Source organism: Portunus trituberculatus, chromosome 37 (genome assembly GCF_017591435.1).
Source record: "Portunus trituberculatus isolate SZX2019 chromosome 37, ASM1759143v1, whole genome shotgun sequence".
In the NCBI taxonomy this organism is placed as follows: Eukaryota; Metazoa; Arthropoda; class Malacostraca; order Decapoda; family Portunidae; genus Portunus; species Portunus trituberculatus.
In genome coordinates, this window is record NC_059291.1 from 25,150,167 (window position 1) to 25,169,192 (window position 19,026).

Genomic DNA, 19,026 nt, shown 5'->3' on the forward strand with positions numbered 1-19,026 from the left:
ACACACCGCCACCTAATAAACACACAAAACACAACACAAGTGCAGTGCAATATCGAGTCTCGCCTCAGAATTAAGAAAAAAAAAGAAAAGTAAGTAAAAAGGAAATAGAAAAACACAGGTTGGTATGTCTGATTATAAGCTATTTTTCTTAACAGCTTCCCAATGATTGCTTCAGCGCCACAGTAGTTCTGAAATTAATGCAATAAATTGTCCAGTAATTGTCTGAGGAGGAGGAGGAATACAAAGGAATACAAAGGAAGGAACAGACAGCAACAGCCCTACTGGGCCTAACGAGGCTGTCTGTGTGCCTATGCTACCACTACAGATTCTACGAGTTAGAGGCTGAAGGACATCAGGGTTCAAGGAAGAAGAAAAAGAGGCCACAGGGAGAGAGAAAGTCAAAGATGTGATAGGAAAGATTGAAAGAGAAGTGACACTATCTAGTACAGTAACTAAAAACAAAGAAAAGGATATCTTATGTAGGCGCAAAGTACGTCACTTGAGGGGTTAATGCGAGGTGAATGTCCAACCTTTTTTAAAAGTTTCTATTGTATTGCTACGGACAACATGTGCTGGGAGAGAGTTCCAGACATTTACAATTCTATTGAAGAAATAATGTTTAGCCTCACCTTATCTGAAGCGTTTACCTGTAATCTTGTAACCATTATTTCTAGTGGTGTTGGAGCTGTCAATGGTGAGATAGTTGTTTACATTTACGTTATCAAAGCCCCGGAACATTTTAAGTAGTTCAATTAAATCTCCTTGCATTCGCCGCTTCTCTGAACTGAATACGTTGAGTTCCCTCAAGCGCTCCTCGTAAGGCTTGTTTCGCAGTAGTTGGATCAACTTGGTGACTCTTCTTTGGACTCTCTCCAGGTTGTCTATATCTTTTCTATAATGGGGTGACCAGAACTGCACACAGTACTCAAGATGAGGTAGGACGAGCGCATTAAACAATGTGAGAATTACTCCTGATTTGAATTGAAAAGTCCTACCGATAAACCCAACCAATTTGTTTGCTGTTTTAATTAATCATTATTGCTACCAATGTGCAACACTTTACATTTATCTACATTGAAGCTCATCTGCCACTTGTCTGACCAAGTGGCTAAGCGGTCGAGATCTGATTGTAGTTTTCTTTTATCTTCTGACGTGACTACTTTATTCATTATTTTAGTATCATCAGCAAACTTAGATACTTTACAGGTGAGGCTCTCATCGATATCATTAACATAAATAAGGAAAAGAACAGGGCCGAGCACAAATCTCTGTGGTACACCGCTTAAAATTTCTCGCCATTTTGAAAATTTACCATTTAAAACAACGCGCTGTTTTCTCTCAAAAAGCCAGTCTTCAAGCCATTTGAGAAGTATTCCATCTACACCATGTGACTTCAATTTACCTAGTAGCCGCTTATGGGAACTTTGTCAAAAGCTTTTTGAAAATCTAGATACACAACATCTACTGCTTTTGTTTCGTCGTACGTGGTGAAAACATCATTAAAGAAGTCAAGCAGACTAGTCAGACAAGAACGTCTGTTTCGAAAGCCGTGCTGTGAGTCATTGATTAAATCATTTACTTCTAGAAAGTTGACTAAATTATCGCGAATTACAGTTTCCATTAATTGCATATTACAGATGTGAGGCTGATGGGTCTGTAGTTACATGGGAGTGATTTGTCGCCTTTTTTATGTATGGTGGTTACGTTTGCTAACTTCCAATCCCTAGGAACCTTACCACACATAAGTGACTTGGTGAAAAGCAATGAAAGGGGTTTACATATTTGAAAATTAGCTTTGTCATGGAACATAGGGGGTGGTTCAGGGATTATGTGAATGTTTTCCTTTGTAAAGACTGAAGCAAAATAATCGTTCAGTGTGTCTGCGATCTGAGTTTCTTCGGTGGCAAGATTACCGTTATCTAAGTAGATCTGGTTAATGTGAGATGTAATGACTTTTTTATTCCAAACATAACTGTAAAATTCCTTGGGATTGGATTTGGTGACGCTTGCAATATATATTTCAAGGTTTTTCTTGCTCTGCTTAATGAGCTTCTTTGATTCGCGCCGAAGTCTGTCATATTCAAGTTTATCACCCTCGTTTTGAGATGTCAAATATTTACGGTAGGCACGATTTTTCTTTAATAGTTGTGACTCAATTTGGTTTGTCCACCATTTAGATTTGTTCCTTCTGCATGGACATCTTTTACGCATTGGAATGCATGACTTCACAGCTTTTTCTAAAATCATTTTAAATTTGTCCCATGATTCTTCAATGTTACTTTCACCATGTTCGGCGTTCCAATCTGTTGCAGCAAGAATTAACTTCTCTCGTAATCTCCTTCTTTGTAAATGAAAACTTTTTCGTTGCTAACACTGTCTTTATACACTTGAAGGTTGATGTTAAAGGAAACAATCTTGTGGTCACTATTACTAAATCAAGTCATCGTTTGTTGAAAGTAGATCTAATATGTTGTCACCTCGTGTGGGTTGTTGAACGTGTTGCTTTAGAGAACAGCCTAATAAACTATTGCATAAGTCGTGACCAGAATGAGAGTTAAGTGGATTTCCCCGTGAGTTGACAGACAAGTTGAAGTCTCCACAGATGACTCTATCAAAATTGTTACTTATTTCAGTAATTTGATCTTGTAAATTTTTATCAGAGGAAATGTTTTGAGCCGGAGGCCTATAAACAAGACCTATAACAATTTTCTTAGAACGTATTCTTAAATGCAAGAAGACTGAATCTGTATTGTTTATTTTATCGGTTTTAAATATGGTTGGCTGAAGACTGGCTTTCACATAGAGCAATACACCGCCTCCTATTCTATCTTGTCTCTCGCAGCTGAACATTTCATAGTCTGGCAAGTTGTATTCAACAAGAAAGTCTCTGTTCGCATAGTTCAGCCAAGACTCGGTAATACTAATAATATGATAATTTTCCAAAGCTGCCAGGGTTTCTAGATCTGAAAATTTATTTCTCAGGCTGCGAGCGTTGATTAGACAAGCTAGCGTCGATTAGACAAGCAAGGAGGAGGAGGAGGAGGAGGAGGAGGAGGAGGAGGAGGAGGAGGAGGAGGAGGAGGAGGAGGAGGAGGAGGAGGAGAAGGAGGAGGAAGAAAAAGAAGAGAGCAGGAGGAGGAGGAGGAGGAGGAGGAGGAGGAGAAGAAAAAGAAGAAGACCTAGAGGAGGAGGAGAAGAAAACGATGGTGAAAGAGAAGAACATTATGGCAATGAAGATAAAGAGACGAAAGGAAATGAAGATGGAGAAGACAGGCAAAGTAATACGAATAGGTGCTGAGAGAAGAAGAAGAAGAAGAAGAAGAAGAAGAAGAAGAAAAAAGAAGAAAAAGAAGAAAAAGAAAAAGAAAAGAAAAGAAAAAAGAAGAAGAAGAAGAAGAAGAAGAAGAAGAAGAAGAAGAAGAAGAAGAAGGAAGGAAGAAGGAAGAAGGAAGAAGAAGAAGAAGAAGAAAAGAAAAAGATAGAAAGAAAGAAAGTAATACGAAAAGTTGCTGAAAGAAGAACAACAACAACAACAAAGAAAGAAAGAAAAAAGGAAAGATAGAGAGAAAGAAAAAAAAAAGAAGGAAGAAGACAACGACTAACTCCTAAAAGAGAAGAAGAAGAAGAAGAAAAGGAAAACAAAACATAATACGAGTAAAGAATAAAATGCACAAAAAAAATTAAGAAGAGCTAGCAGAAATAAAAGTAATAATAGAAAAAAAAAAATGAAACAGGAAACGCGAAGCAGTAAGTGGAAAAAAATACAGAAAACCAAAAAAAAAGAATGAAATAGAAGAGGAGGAACAGCAACATTTCCTCAAAGACCTTAATTACGTTGGCCATTATCACAAAACGACACATGTAAAACAAATCTCTCTCTCTCTCTCTCTCTCTCTCTCTCTGTGTGTGTGTGTGTGTGTGTGTGTGTGTGTGTGTGTGTGTGTGTGTGTGTGTGTGTGTGTGTTGTAACGGGAGTAGGCTATGCACGTGAACAAAGCTAACAGCCACTGTCTCGTTTTAACTGTGTGTGTGTGTGTGTGTGTGTGTGTGTGTGTGTGTGTGTGTGTGTGTGTGTGTGTGTGTGTGTGTGTGTGTGTGTGTGTGTGTGTGTGTGTGTGTGTGCTTCGTAGGCTAAGGATGAGGAAACTATTTATTTCTTTTTATCTTTTTCCCTTTTCTCCTCATTGCTTATTTTCCTTTTATTCAGTCTAACTTTTTAATTTTCAGCTTATCATGAAGTCACTACTTTAATTTTTGCCTTTCGTTCTTTCTTTTCTTTTGTTTTATGTGTGTTTTTATGTCCATTCCTTACTTTTATATTCATCCATTCTCTTCTAACTTTCTAGCTAATTCTCAGTCTTTTACTTATGGCATGATCCATTCTTTCTTTCTTTTTTCATTCCTTTTCTTTCGCTCATCTTTATTCATTTCTCTTTTTACTGTAGTTTTTCTTTCCTTTTCTTAAACTCTTTATCTACAACTTTATTCCTTACGACATTCTTGAAATTCTTCTCCTTTCTTTTTTATGGCCGTCTTTCTTTTTTCTTTTTTTTTTTTATCCTCAAGGTTCTTTTCTTGAAGACTTTGCTCCTGAGACGTTATGGTTTTTTCCTCGATGACTTTTATATCACCAATTTTTCCTCCGCTTGTTCCCGGCGAAGCTTCCTCGTGCAAATATTTTCTTTCCACGACATTGCTTTTCTTTATTCTCTTCCTCTTCTTCATCCTCCTCCACTCATTCGTTATATTTCCCGTTGTCAACTTCTCTTTCATGTCTATTCTTTAGTCCACCTCCACTTTCTTATCCTCGTTACCGTCTTATGTCTTCTCATATTTCTATTTTTCCCCGTCCTCCTTCTGTTCTCCGTTCTCCTTCATCTTTGCTACTCTGAGTCTCCGAGATCAGACAGCACAGTTAATCGTAAACAGAAACACTATGACCAACAGATTTACGGCTGTTTGTTCTTAGTTGTGCTTCCTCTTCCTTTTCCTCTGTCGTTCGTCTAGAGTAGGCAGAGAGTCCAACGAACCTGCTGGCTCTTGTCAATCTCACAAGGAACAGCACGCGATGAAGGAATTAAGACTAAGCGGTGAAAACTAAACACACTGAAGAGAAACTGAATGAGTAAATAAGTCAACTGATGAATGAATGTGTAAATGCTTGATTAGATGAATGATTGAGCGACAGAAAGCTAGATAAAAAGAACCTAATATAAAAAAAATGGATGAATGGAATAATGACTAGAATGAATGATAATAAGTGGAATTGTTGGTCTGAACTAGCTTGGTGAATGATAAATGAAAGAGAGTGAGCGATTCTTTTCTCGGTGGGTTTTCCTTACAGTGTGATATCAAATGCTAGAAAAAAAAAGACTGAATCAACAGATAAGAAGAAAAAAAAGAAGAAGAAACTAATCCTTAAAATAAAACAAAAATGATAAAGATAAATGCACCACCACCACCACCACCACCACCACCATCAGCAACAACAACAATCATGCTAATTAATCAACAGTAACGACCAATCAATCCTTCCTCTCACTAACCAATTCTCCTCTTATCCTACCTCCTCCTCTTCCTTCTCCTCCTCCTCCTCATTCTCTCCTTCCCGCCCCGTCCCCACCAGTGCATATAGCGGGGCGGGGCAGCGGACAGGCCGGAGAAGCAGATTAGAGGCAGCGCGGTAAGCCGGGGCGGGGCGGTAATAACTTAATGTGGTAATTACCTGCCGTGCCGCCTAATTAAGCTGGGCAGGGAGGGCAGCCTGGCCATGAAGTTATTTTTACGGTAGTCGACCACAATAGTGACTTGTCCTATTGGTGGTGATGGTGGTGGTGGTGGTGGTTGGTGGTGAGGGTGATGATTATGGTGATTTAATTTAGTATGGTGGTGGTGGTGATGGTAATAGTGGTTGGTGGTGAGGGTGATGATTATGGTGATTTAATTTAGTATGGTGGTGGTGGTGGTGGTGGTGGTGGTGGTGGTGGTGATGATGGTGATGGTGATGGTGGTGGTGGTGGTGGTTGGTGGTGAGGGTGATGATGATTTGTGGTGATGATGATGTAACAGTCTCGTAAATGCCAAACAGTCTGCTGCTGTTAGTTTTTTCTTTGCATTTTACCTTCCCCCTTTCCCCACCTCTCTCTCTCTCTCTCTCTCTCTCTCTCTCTCTCTCTCTCTCTCACACACACACACACACACACATACACACACACCCACCTTCAATCTTCCCCTTCAACTCTCCTTCCTTCCTTCCCTCCCTCCCTCCTCCACAGTCTCTCCTTCTCCCTCTCCCTCTCCCTCTCCCTTTACCTCTGCATCTTTATTCGAAAACACCTTTAATTTCTCTCCCTACACACACCTGTCCGTTCCTTTTAAATCTAATTATCCTTTTCATTACACACCTGGAGGATTTTGTTTACCTGTACCCCCACCTTCTCTCTCTCTCTCTTTCTCTCTCTTCTCTGGGAAACGGAAAGCCAGAAACGTAATGATGAGAGACACAAAGTATTATTTAACTGGCAGAAGGAGAGGCAGACCAGACAAAAGGAAGGAGCGCAGAAGGAGAAAGAAAATGAAGGAAAGTTCTGAGCAAAATTGAAAGATAACGAGTAAGAATGTAAGAAAGTTGACAGATGACAGTAGGGAAGCGAGGATGTATAGAAGAAGAAGTAAGTAAGTAAGTAAGTAAGGAAGGAAGGAAGGAAGGAAGGAAGGAAGGAAGGGATGGAGGGAAGAAAGGAAGGGAAATAAGGAAGGAATGAAAGAAGATTGAAAGATGGTGAACAAGAAAGAAAATAAAAAAAAAACCCCACTAAAATATAAAAAATAATAAGAAAAATAATGAAAAAAAGAAAAGTAAAAAGGAAAGAAGAATCAAAAGGAATGGAGGAAGAAAGGAAGAGAAGGAATGAAGGAAATAAGAAAGGAAGTGAAAAAAAAACACACTAAAAATACAATGACAAGTGAAGTAATGAAAAACAAAGTGAAAAGACGGAGGAAAAAAAGGAAGGAAAGAAAGAAGGAAGGAATAAAGGAATGATGAAAGAAAAAGGGTAAAGATAAACAGAAGTACAAAAAAGACACTAAAATATAGAAAAAGGAAAATAATAACAAAAAAAACAGGAAAAAAAGAAAAGTAAGAAGGAAAGGCGAAAAGAAAACAAATGAAGGAAGGAAGGAAGGAAGGAAGGAAGGAAGGAAGGAAGGAAAAGAACAAATGAAGGAAGAGGGGGAAAAAACGAGAACATATAATTACAAGAAATAACAACTACAAATAGTAAATAAACCATAAGATGATAAAAAAACACGAAGAGAAGGAGAAGTGAAACGAAAAGTAAGAAAGGAAGAGAGAGAGAGAGAGAGAGAGAGAGAGAGAGAGAGAGAGAGAGAGAGAGAGAGAGAGAGAGAGAGAGAGAGAGAGAGGAAGGAAGGTGGCCAAAACCCATCAAGCCACAACAACGGAACAAGTGAATGACCGTGAAGGAATGAACAGGCACAACGTAGAATGAAGGAAGCTGGAAGAAAGAAAACAAATAGAAAAGAAAATAAACGAAGGAAAGAAGGGAAGTAAAGAAAAAGACGCAAAAGAGGAGAACAAGGAAGGAAGATCAAAAGAGAACGAAAAAAAAGGAAAAGGGAGAGAGAGAGAAAAAAAAAAAGCAGCGGAAGGAAGGAAGGAAGGAAGGATGGAAAGAATGAAGGAGGAAAGGAGACAATGAAGGAAGAAAAGATGGAAATAAAGAAAACAAAAAGGCAAGGAAGGAAGGATGGAAGGACAGAAGGAATAGAAAAAAATAAAGATAAAGAATGAAAAAAAAAGAAAGGAAGGAAGGAAGGAAGGAAGGAAGGAAGGAAGGGAAGATGGATAGATAAAACCCAGACAGGAATAAAAGAAAAGGAAGTAAGAAATGAATAGAAAGAAAAGAAGAAAGATAGAAAAAAAGAAAGAAATAAATAAATAAAGAAAGAAAGAAAAGATGGAAGGAAAAAGAAAAGAAGGAAAAGGAAAAACAAAAGAAGGAACAGATAAAGGAAAGAAGGAATTAAGAAAGGAAGGAAAGAAGAAAGCAGAGATAGAAGAAGGTAAAAGCAATAAGCATGGAAGGAGCACAGTAACAGCAGCAGCACAGACAGACAGACAAACAGACAGAGAGAGAGAGAGAGAGAGAGAGAGAGAGAGAGAGAGAGAGAGAGAGAGAGAGAGAGAGAGAGAGAGAGAGAGAATATGGTGAGCAAGTGAGTGAAAAGTTAACAGCAAAGGCAACAGTGGAGGGAGAAGATGGAGGCGAGGACGAGACACTGAGAGCCACCACCACCACCGCCACCACCACCACCACCACCAAACACAAACCAAGCAGAAACAGACTTACCAACAGGTGGCTGCTGGACACACACACACACACACACACACACACACACACACACACACAGAACTCGAGGAACACATCTGTCAAGTTACTGTGAGGGACGGCAGCGAGGAAGGGACAGATTAAGTATTGGGCAGGACTAGATAGCGAGAGGAACAGAGGAAGGAGGCAAGGCAAGGTGTGGAGCGGCCAGCACTAAGGGAGGACTGCAGGCGATGTAAGTGAGGATAGGACGCACGCAACGCCTCCTCCGTGCACGCGAGGGGTGGCAGTGTGCGAGGGCCGCCGCAGGGTTTAACGAGGCGGGTGACGGAGGAGCCAGTGAGGAAAACGGGGCAGGGAACGACGCTTATAAAGGGACACGTGTTTGGAACGAGGCTCGGTGTGTGTGTGTGTTTGCAGCGGTCCTCCTCCTCCTCCTCCTCCTTCTACCACCACTACCACTGCTTCTGCTACTGCTGTTGCTACCACTACTACTACGAGTATTACTACTGATACTACTACTACTACTACTACTACTACTACTACTACTACTACTACTCCTACTACTACTACTACTACTACTACTACTCCTACTACTACTACTACTACTTTTACTGCTGTTGTTCTTGCTTCTACTCTACCCATAACCACCACCACCACCACCACCACCATCACTATTATCCCCACCACCAACATCATCAATCTTCCTTTTCCTGCTGCTACTAATGCTGCTACTGCTGCTGATGTGTGTGTGTGTGTGTGTGTGTGTGTGTGTGTGTGTGAGCACCTTTCTCAGGAACCACTTGAGAGAATTGAAAGGAACAAACATCACTGTCACTGTATTCAGCGTATTCTTGGATTTTCAAACACCAGAAGAGATTGGAGCGTGTTGCAGAAGACTAGGAGCGGGTGGCGGCGTCTGACATTCTCCGCAGGGGTGCCTTGAACACAAAAAAAACGTTCTTCCTCTCACTTTCATTTGGAGCATCGCCGCCAAGCACGCCTGCAGCCCTCCATCACTAACGAACTGGCAATTCTCTCCATGAAGATAAATAGTAAGTGATATATATATATATATATATATATATATATATATATATATATATATATATATATATATATATATATATATATATATATATATATATATATATATATATATATATACTATATACGAGTACCACAAGGTGCAGCGCGGAACACATCCAGAAAATAGTGGTAAAAATAAATCTCTAAGGCGAATTAAAGGATTAACAGCGAGTATAAATAACGAAAGAGAGTAAATATTCCAATATTGCCGTTACTTTAGACTGATTATCCTCGTAGATAAGCGGTTTAAGTCAGTAAATTTTGTGTTACTCTACACGCAATTTTATGGTGAAGACAACGGAGGGTTTACGTTCTCCGTGACAAGGTGAGTTATGTGCAGCGTCCAAAAATACATATTCAAAAAGAGGAGGCACGCGAAACAAAATGAGAGAAAAGCTTTTGAAACAAGTTTTTATAAATTTTGTTTTGCAGCCCCTGGCAGCGTTCCTCCTAGCCTAGAAATATGAGAAAAGACATATATCAAGAAAAGGGAATGAGTTTTATGCATGAAATTATTTTGAGAAAGGACGTTACTGGATTGCAATAGAAGTTCTATTGCCGTAAAATCCTTGAAACTCTTCTGAATACACGACGGTAAAATAATGTACTCTATAATAGTACTGCTGGTACTACTGCTATATCCAACAACAACAACAGCTACTTCTACTACTACTACTACTACTACTACTACTACTACTACTACTACTACTACTACTACTACTACTACTACTACTACTACTACTACTACTACTACTGTTACTGCTTCTGCACCACTCACTACTACTACCACTACCACTACTGCTACTGCTACCACCACTACTGCTACTACTGTTACTGCTACCACCACTGCCACTGCTACTGCTACTGCTACCACTGCACCACCACCACCACTACCACTGTTACTGCTGCTACTGCTACTACTACTACTACTACTACTACCACTACTACCACTACTACTACTACTACAACCACTACTACTACACACACACACACACACACACACACACACACACACACACACACACACACGAAAACCTTACGGACAGTCCCACCAAACAGTAGCCACCATTATCTACACATAAAAAAAAAAAAAACAATCACCAAGCAATCATTCTTTTCATCCTTATTACTCTCTCTCTCTCTCTCTCTCTCTCTCTCTCTCTCTCTGTGGTGCAGGAGGTTGATTCACGGTTATCCGGCTTTACGATTTCCTGAAGGCGTGTCTTTGAGGGTCTTGCGCAATAAAACCACATTATCACGATATTAACTTGGTGAGGAGAAATGAATTAGGAAAAAAAAACAAAAAAACTTTCAAACACCTCATCACTTACCTGTTAATTGGAGACCAGGTGTGTGTGTGTGTGTGTGTGTGTGTGTGTGTGTGTGTGTGTGTGTGTGTGTGTGTGTGTGTGTGTGTGTGTGTGTGTGTGTGTGTGTGTGTGTGTGTGTGTGTGTGTGTGTGTGTGTGTGTGTGTGTGTGTGTGTGTGTGTGTTTACCTTTATTCCAAAAGTGACGGGGAGACGATGACCTCTTAGAAAACGACGAACCTAAAGGGAGAGAAAGAGAAAATGAGAGAGAGAGAGAGAGAGAGAGAGAGAGAGAGAGAGAGAGAGAGAGAGAGAGAGAGAGAGAGAGAGAGAGAGAGAGAGAGAGAGAGAGAATATTGAGACACTCCATCTTATTTCTTTCCCTCCGGCTACTTTCGTTGAGTTTTTCTCCCTTCTCTTCCTTTTCCCTCCTCTCTGTTTCCTCTCCCTTCCTCTCCTTTCCCTCCTTTTTATTTACCACTTCTTGCTTTCCTTATTTTACTCTCCCATGCACCCCATTCTCTCCTTCCCTGTCATTTTCCTCTGTTTTTTCCTTTTCTTTCTTCTATATCTTCTCCTTTCTTTCCTTCTTCTACTTCTCTTATTTATTATTCATATTATCTTTCTTGCTCCTCTCTCTCTCTCTCTCTCTCTCTCTCTCTCTCTCTCTCTCTCTCTCTCTCTCTCATTTTCCTTTCTTCTTTCATTCGTTTCTTTCTCATTTCCTTTTTTTTTTTTTTACTTCATATCCTCTTATTTCCTCGTCCTCCTCTTCCTCTTCTTCTTTCTCCTCCTCTTCCTCCTCTTCCTCCTCCGCCTCCTCCTTCTCCTTCTCCTTCTCCTTCTCCTTCTCCTCCTCCTCCTCCACCTCTTACTCCTCCTCCTACTCTTTCTACTCCTACTCCTCTTTCTCCTCCTCCTCCTCCTCCTCTTTCGTGTTCTCCTTTTCCTTCCTTCCTTTTAACAATCAAAATAATATGAGGAATGAGGCGGAGGGAGAAGAAGAAGAAGAAGAAGAAGAAGACGAAGACGAAGAAGAAGAAGAAGAAGAAGAAGAGGAGGAGGAGGAGGAGGAGGAGGAGGAGGAGGAGGAGGAGGAGGAGGAGGAGGAGGAGGAGGAGGAGGAGGAGGAGGAGGACCCATGCTACCTCTCTTTTCTCTCGTAAAGGAAATAATCTCCGTTACCTCCTTTTCCACTTTCCTCTCCTCCTTCTCCTCTTCTTCTCTTCCCTCATTCCTCTTTCTTCCATATTCTTTTGCTCTTCTGATTCAGTTGAGAAGGAAAAGATGATAAAAATATATTAAAAGAGAAAAGATAAATATGAGAGAGAGAGAGAGAGAGAGAGAGAGAGAGAGAGAGAGAGAGAGAGAGAGAGAGAGAGAGAGAGAGAGAGAGAGAGAGAGAGAGAGAGAGAGAGAGAGATTTATGACAAAGACGATATTTTATGACTGGTAGGGTAAAGAGGAGGAGGAGGAGGAGGAGGAGGAGGAGGAGGAGGAGGAGGAGGAGGAGGAGGAGAAGGAGAAAGAGGAAAGACACAATACTCTTTCTCCTCCTCCTCCTCCTCCTCCTCTTGTATCTATCCATCCTCAGAAAATTAAAATGGAAAGTATTGAAATTAATATAAGTGATTACAATTCTATTATATCCACCTTCTCTCTCTCTCTCTCTCTCTCTCTCTCTCTCTCACACACACACACACACACACACATTATCGTAACCCTACCCCGCCATCTTCTAATATTCCTTTTGAACCCAGAGCCTACAATTCCTTATTCCCTTATTCCCCTCACCCTCCTCCAAGCTTCCCCTTCCCTCTCAAGCCTCCCCAATCATTCCCCCAGTGCCTCCTTTCCGCTCAGGGCCCCAGGCAGCGCTACAACACCCTCCTGACGGCGTTTAGAGACCGGAATGTAAAGAGGAACGTTTTGAGTCCCCTTGCCGTGTCGCCTGTGAATGTTCTGATTATAGGAGAGAGAGAGAGAGAGAGAGAGAGAGAGAGAGAGAGAGAGAGAGAGAGAGAGAGAGAGAGAGAGAGAGAGAGAGAGAGAGAGAGAGAGAGAGAGAGAGAGAGAGAGAGAGAGAGAGAGAGAGAGAGAGAGAGAGAGAGAGAGAGAGAGAGAGAGAGAGAGAGAGAGAGAGAGAGAGAGAGAGAGAGAGAGAGAGAGAGAGAGAGAGAGAGAGAGAGAGAGAGAGAGAGAGAGAGAGAGAGAGAGAGAGAGAGAGAGAGAGAGAGAGAGAGAGAGAGAGAGAGAGAGAGAGAGAGAGAGAGAGAGAGAGAGAGAGAGAGAGAGAGAGAGAGAGAGAGAGAGAGAGAGAGAGAGAGAGAGAGAGAGAGAGAGAGAGAGAGAGAGAGAGAGAGAGAGAGAGAGAGAGAGAGAGAGAGAGAGAGAGAGAGAGAGAGTACTAGTAATGGTAAAGAAGTTATTGTCAAAAGGAAAGCAAAGACAACAGAATGGAAAAGAATGAAAGGAGGAAGCAAGGAGGAAGGAGGAGGAGGAGGAGGAGGGGAGGAGAAGAAGGTGAAGGAGGAGGAAGGACTGAAGATAAGAAAGCATGAAAAAGACGTAGAAGAAATGGGAGGGAAAAAACGAAGGAGGAAGGAAAGACCGGAATGAAGGAGGAGGCAAAGAAAACAGGAGGGAGGGAGGGAGGGAGGGAGGGAAGAAGGGAGGGAGAGGGAACGAAGGAGGAGAAAAAGAAAAGGAGAAGGCCTGGGGGAGAGGAAGAAAGGAAAGCAGGTCAGTAAAAATTGTTACAAAAATTAATAAGAACACAGAGCCATGACCCGCTTCAGCTACACCGGGAACTCTAAATAAGGAAAGGCTTCTCTTCCTCCTCCTTCTCCTCTTCCTCCTCTTCATCTTTTCTTCTTCTTCTTCCTTCCCCTTCCTCCTTTTTTTCTTTTCTTCCTTTCTCTCAACCAAACTCTTGCTTTTTTCTTCGATCACACACACACGCACACACACACACACACACACACACACACACACACACATACCTAAGGTGGGCACAACATCTGGATTGCCTGAGGAGGAAGAGGAGGAGGCGGCGCCCGAGTCCTTCGCTCCACTCCTCACCCCTGCAGGACCTCGGGCGGCGGCGCTGACACTACCGCCTCCCTGCCACCGCCACCTCCGCCGCCACGCCCACACGCCTCCCATCGTCGCCAGCACCGCCACCGCCACCACTGCCGCCATCACCGCACCCACCTCCGTCTTGCCATCGCCACCGCCAAGCCGCCCTCGCCTGCCGCCCCGAGAATCCTTGTTGCCGTCACTATTGCCGCTACTGCTCTCGACGGCGCCCTTCTCCATCACGCCCTGCTCCACGTTGCCGACGTCACTGTTGCCGCTGTCACCGCGCATCTCAACGAAGTCCTGGTCATTACTGTCTCCAGACGTTTCTAAGAGTTGTAACAATGAAATCTTAGGCCTACACAACACCTGGACGACACTATGATGGATTATAGGTGAGGGGTGGCTGGTGGAGCTTACCTGGCGGGGTTCTGGAGGTGTAAGCGGAGACCACGACGGGCGGGGAGGTGACGGGACCGTGGGTGACGTATACTTTGATCTGGTAATTCGTGCCCGCGTCCAAGTGACTCACGTTGAAGTTTGGACTCATGGAGGTGACGTTGGCGAGTAGCGTCCTGTTCTCCAAGTAAACCTGTCGGGAAGAGGGAGTGTTGTTTACTGGAAAGACGAAAGGAAAAAGAGAGACGAGGAGGAATAAGAAAAGAAAAGGACGGTTCTCCAGGATTGTGTGCTTACTGGATAGAGAAAAGGAGAAGGATGAGGAGGAGGAGGAGGAGGAGGAGGAGGAATAAGAAAAGAAGGGGATTGTTCTCCAAGTAAACTTGTAGGGAAGAGATCGTGTAATTTACTGGATAGAGAAAAAGAAAGGGAAAAGAAGGAGAAACAAGTGGATGGTTCTGCAAGTATTCTTCGCATGAATGGGGTTCCACTCGCACGATTTTATGAGATAGGGTGGAATCAAAAGCTTTTTCGTCTCATCATTTCCTCTCCTCTGACTGTCTTCAGCCTCTTTGTCACCGCCGTAATGTTGCATCTCTTGCTTTCTTCTACCGATATTTTCATACCAACTGCTCTTCTGATCTTACTCACTGCATGCTTCCCCTCCTCCCGCGGCCTCGCTGCACAAGAATTTCTTCTTGCTTATTCTGTCCACTTATTTAATGTAAGAGTTAACCAGTAATCTCAATCATTTATACTTTTCTTTGATGAACTCTGGAACTCCCTGCCTGTTTCTGTACTTCCATCTTCCTACGACTTGACCTCATTTAAAGGGAGGTTTCGAGACATTTATCCTTTTTTTTCTTTTTTTCTTTTTAACTCTCTCAGACCTGCACGGGGACTGGCATTCTTAGTGGGTCTTTTTTTGTTAATGCTCTTTCGGTTGCCATTGGCCAGCTTTCCCTTTTAACACACACCCACAAAAACACACAAAAAAAAAAAAAAAAAAATCTGTGGAGAAGACGTAAAATTACTAGATAAAGAAGAGAAGAAGAATGAGGAAGGGAGGAAACAAGGAGAGAAAGGAACAGCTCTGCAAATAAACCTGCGGGAAGAAATCGTGTTATTTAATGAATATGGAAAAGGAGAGAGACGACGAGGAGGAGGAAAACAAGAAACAGAGACAGTTCTCGAAGGAAACCCGTTACTGATTGATTTGTGTCACGGCGCAGGAAGAGGTCGCTAATGTGAAGGATAACGAGGAAGACTGAAGAGGAGAAGTGGATAATTTTCCGAGTAAGCCCACGCGGAAAGGTGAGACTGAGTAATTGATTTGGTTATGCCTCACTTATAGCAGCGAGGAAAAGATCAGTCAGCGGAGGATGAGGAGAATATGAAGAAAGAAGAAAGAAAAGAAGAAGAAGAAGAAGAAGAAGAAGAAGAAGAGGAGAGGATGGAGAGGATGAAGATGAAAAAGGAAAAGTGAAAAACTCAAATAAATCTATGAAGATATTATTTAGAAGATAAAAAAGGAATGATGAAAATGGATAAAAAAAGAGAAAAGAGAAAAATGAGAAAGAGACTAAAGAAATAAAAACAGGAAAAGCACAACTAGAAAATAATGGGATGTAGGGAAGTGGAAAAAGAAAGTCAGAAAAAAGAAACAGAAAGGCGAGCTAGAGAGAAAAATATCAAAGGAGAGAGAGAGAGAGAGAGAGAGAGAGAGAGAGAGAGAGAGAGAGAGAGAGAGAGAGAGAGAGAGAGAGAGAGAGAGAGAGAGAGAGAGAGAGAGAGAGAGAGAGAGAGAGAGAGAGAGAGAGAGACTACAAGTTGAAAAGGAAGGAGGGATAAGAAAAAAGAAAAAAAAAACTTTGTGGAAATAAAAGAACAAAAAGGTAAGAAGTCAGATGACAAAAAAGCAACGAACAAGAGACAAAGAAGAAGAAGAAAAAAGAAAAGAAAAGACAAGCAAAGCAGAAAACAACAACAAAAATAAGACCAAACCGAATGAAGAAAATAAAACGAAAACGTAAATGATATACAAGAAAAAAGAATACAAGAGGAGGATAAAATCATAAAAAAAAACAAATAGATAGATTAGTGGATAGGAAAATAAAATAAAGAGAAATATGATGAGAATATAATAAGCTAAAGCAAAAGATGGTAAATCAATAGATGGCTAAATAGAAAACAGATAAACATTCGTAGATAAACAATATGAAACAAAGGAAGTATATCAAATTAAAGAAATGGAAGGGAGAAAGACAGGCAGAGAGAAGAGAGAAGCAGGAAAGCAGAAAGGAAAGAGAATTGGGGGAGGAAAGAAGCAAGACGACGAGAGAGAGAGAGAGAGAGAGAGAGAGAGAGAGAGAGAGAGAGAGAGAGAGAGAGAGAGAGAGAGAGAGAGAGAGAGAGAGAGAGAGAGAGAGAGAGAGAGAGAGAAAGGAAAACAAAAAAGAAAACAGACTTAGAAGAGCATCAACTTTGAATGAAGCGCGAGAGAATTAGTTTCAATGATTCTTTTCTCCTTAGAGTTTCATCAGACGGACTGAAGGAAGGAGGGAGGGAGGGAGGGAGGGAGGAGAGAAGGAGAGTTTCATGTGGCACTGATTGATCCACAAGCCAAGGGAAGTGGAGAGAGAGGAGGGTGGAGGGAATGGAGAGAAAGAGAGGGGAGAAAGCAAAGGAAGGCTATAGGAGAGAGAGAGAGCGCTGCCCTTCCTCCACCTTTCCCCCTTCTCTCTTCTTTTCCCTTCTCCCCTTCTTCGACCCCGACAGTGGCCTTGAGGGAGTTGGATATCTTGATCACCGCGAGGAAAAAAAAAGGAAATAAAAGTATCTCACGATTTTTTTTTATTTCACTTAGAGAAAGGACGAAGGCTGGAAGAGGATGGAGTGTGACACACATACATACGTACATACATACACACCTATAAATATATACATACATACGTGAATACTCATACAGATCAATGCGGTTAAGTCCATACGTCATGAAAAGTGACATATACATATACACATACATACATACATACATACATACATACATGAATACTAGGTAGATAAAGATACATATACAGTACATAGGTGGGTGAAAAGAGGAAAGCTAGACAACACTTTATTCCTGCTCTCTCTCTCTCTCTCTCTCTCTCTCTCTCTCTCTCTCTCTCTCTCTCTCTCTCTCTATCACCTGTGGAAAATCTTCACTCCCTTCCTTTCTCTCCTATTCTCCTTCACCTTCCTGTCTTCCTCTTCCCTTTTTACTTCTCTCCTTCTCTCCCCCCCTCTTTTTTTTCCATCTCTCTCACACCCTTCACCTCGACTTTAGCCTGGAGAGAGAGAGAGAGAGAGAGAGAGAGAGAGAGAGAGAGAGAGAGAGAGAGAGAGAGAGAGAGAGAGAGAGAGAGAGAGAGAGAGAGAGAGAGAGAGAGAGAGAGAGAGAGAGAGAGAGAGAGAGATCACTCGTTCATTAAACAAGGTAACACACACACACACACACACACACACACACACACACACACACACACACACACACACACACACACACACACACACACACACACACACACACACACACACACACACACACACACACACACACACACACACACACACACACACACACACACACACACACACACACGCGCGCGCGGTGATAATCCATGAAAAAAGAGGAAAATTATGAGTGGTAGTGGATTGGTGCATCACGCATATTGGTCAGAAGAATATGAATACGTGAAGAGACGAAGACACGGAACAGTAAACAATAGCACCACCACCATCATCATGATCATCATCATCACCACCACCACCACAATCACCACCACCAACACTAACAACATCAACAATAATAACAATATTGATAATGTTAATAGATATAATAACAACAATGATAATAATAATGTCAATGATAATAATGCTACTACTACTACTACTACTACTACTACTACTACTACTACTACTACTACTGCTACTATTACTAGTACTACTACTACTATCAATAATAATAAGAAAGAATAGGAACAACGACGACAACATCAACAGCAGCAGCAACATTGTATAACAAACATGATATCTATACAAAATGATGCTTCTTTTAAATATTCAACGTGCGCATGTAATTTGTCACCTGTTCGCTTGGCTACCACGGCGGCGTGTTGGTGACGGTAATAGTGGCAGGCTTTGGATGAGTTTTGCTGCTCTACACACCGTGGTTAGCTCACGTTGATACTTTGTCATTGTGCTGCTCGGACGGGTGGATTGATGGAGCAAGGTGGCTAGAGTGTGGGAGCAGTGCACGTCACCTTAGGACTGCTTCGGGAGTGTTGTATGTACCATTTATATCACATCGTGCTGTTCGGTTGGGTTTGTTGAGTTACATGGTGTTGTGTGGGATGGTGTTATAATGAGTATTTAGTAGTGGTGTTATTGTTGAGCTGTGGTAATAGGATAGGTTTGTATTGCTGCACGTGACCGTTTGACATGATTCAGGTTACGCTGCATGGTAAAGTAACAAACAGTCCGAGGAGTGCCACGAATGGGGAGTGATGCGGCGGCCCGGTGCCCAGCGGTGCCTAGGACGAGAGAGCCATAGGGCCACTGAAGTGCTGTGTATCTCTCTCACTATGTTTCTTTAAGTGTGGTGAGGATTACTTATGTATTGTACATGGGCATAGCGAAATTAGCTCAGAGATTTATTACAATATTTTCGTTAATTTTGACGGAGACATATCCACCATGAACCTTACAAGCGAAGTGCTGAGTTAGGTGAGCATTGTGTCTTTGTTATAGGTGTGTTCGT

General features: G+C 41.8%; 1 protein-coding gene across 2 annotated transcripts in view; it reads right to left on the bottom strand.

Moving 5' to 3' along the window:
- The window catches only part of LOC123514035, a 362,471-nt gene that overhangs the window by 9,814 nt on the left and 333,631 nt on the right, over positions 1–19,026 (bottom strand). For both annotated transcript variants that reach the window (XM_045271614.1, XM_045271613.1), the window contains exons 13-15: positions 14,247–14,418; positions 13,751–14,155; positions 10,938–10,988 (exon numbers count right to left, since the gene is read on the bottom strand). In XM_045271614.1, coding sequence (XP_045127549.1) covers positions 10,938–10,988; positions 13,751–14,155; positions 14,247–14,418 — 628 coding nt within the window. The remainder of the gene's footprint in view (positions 1–10,937; positions 10,989–13,750; positions 14,156–14,246; positions 14,419–19,026) is intronic.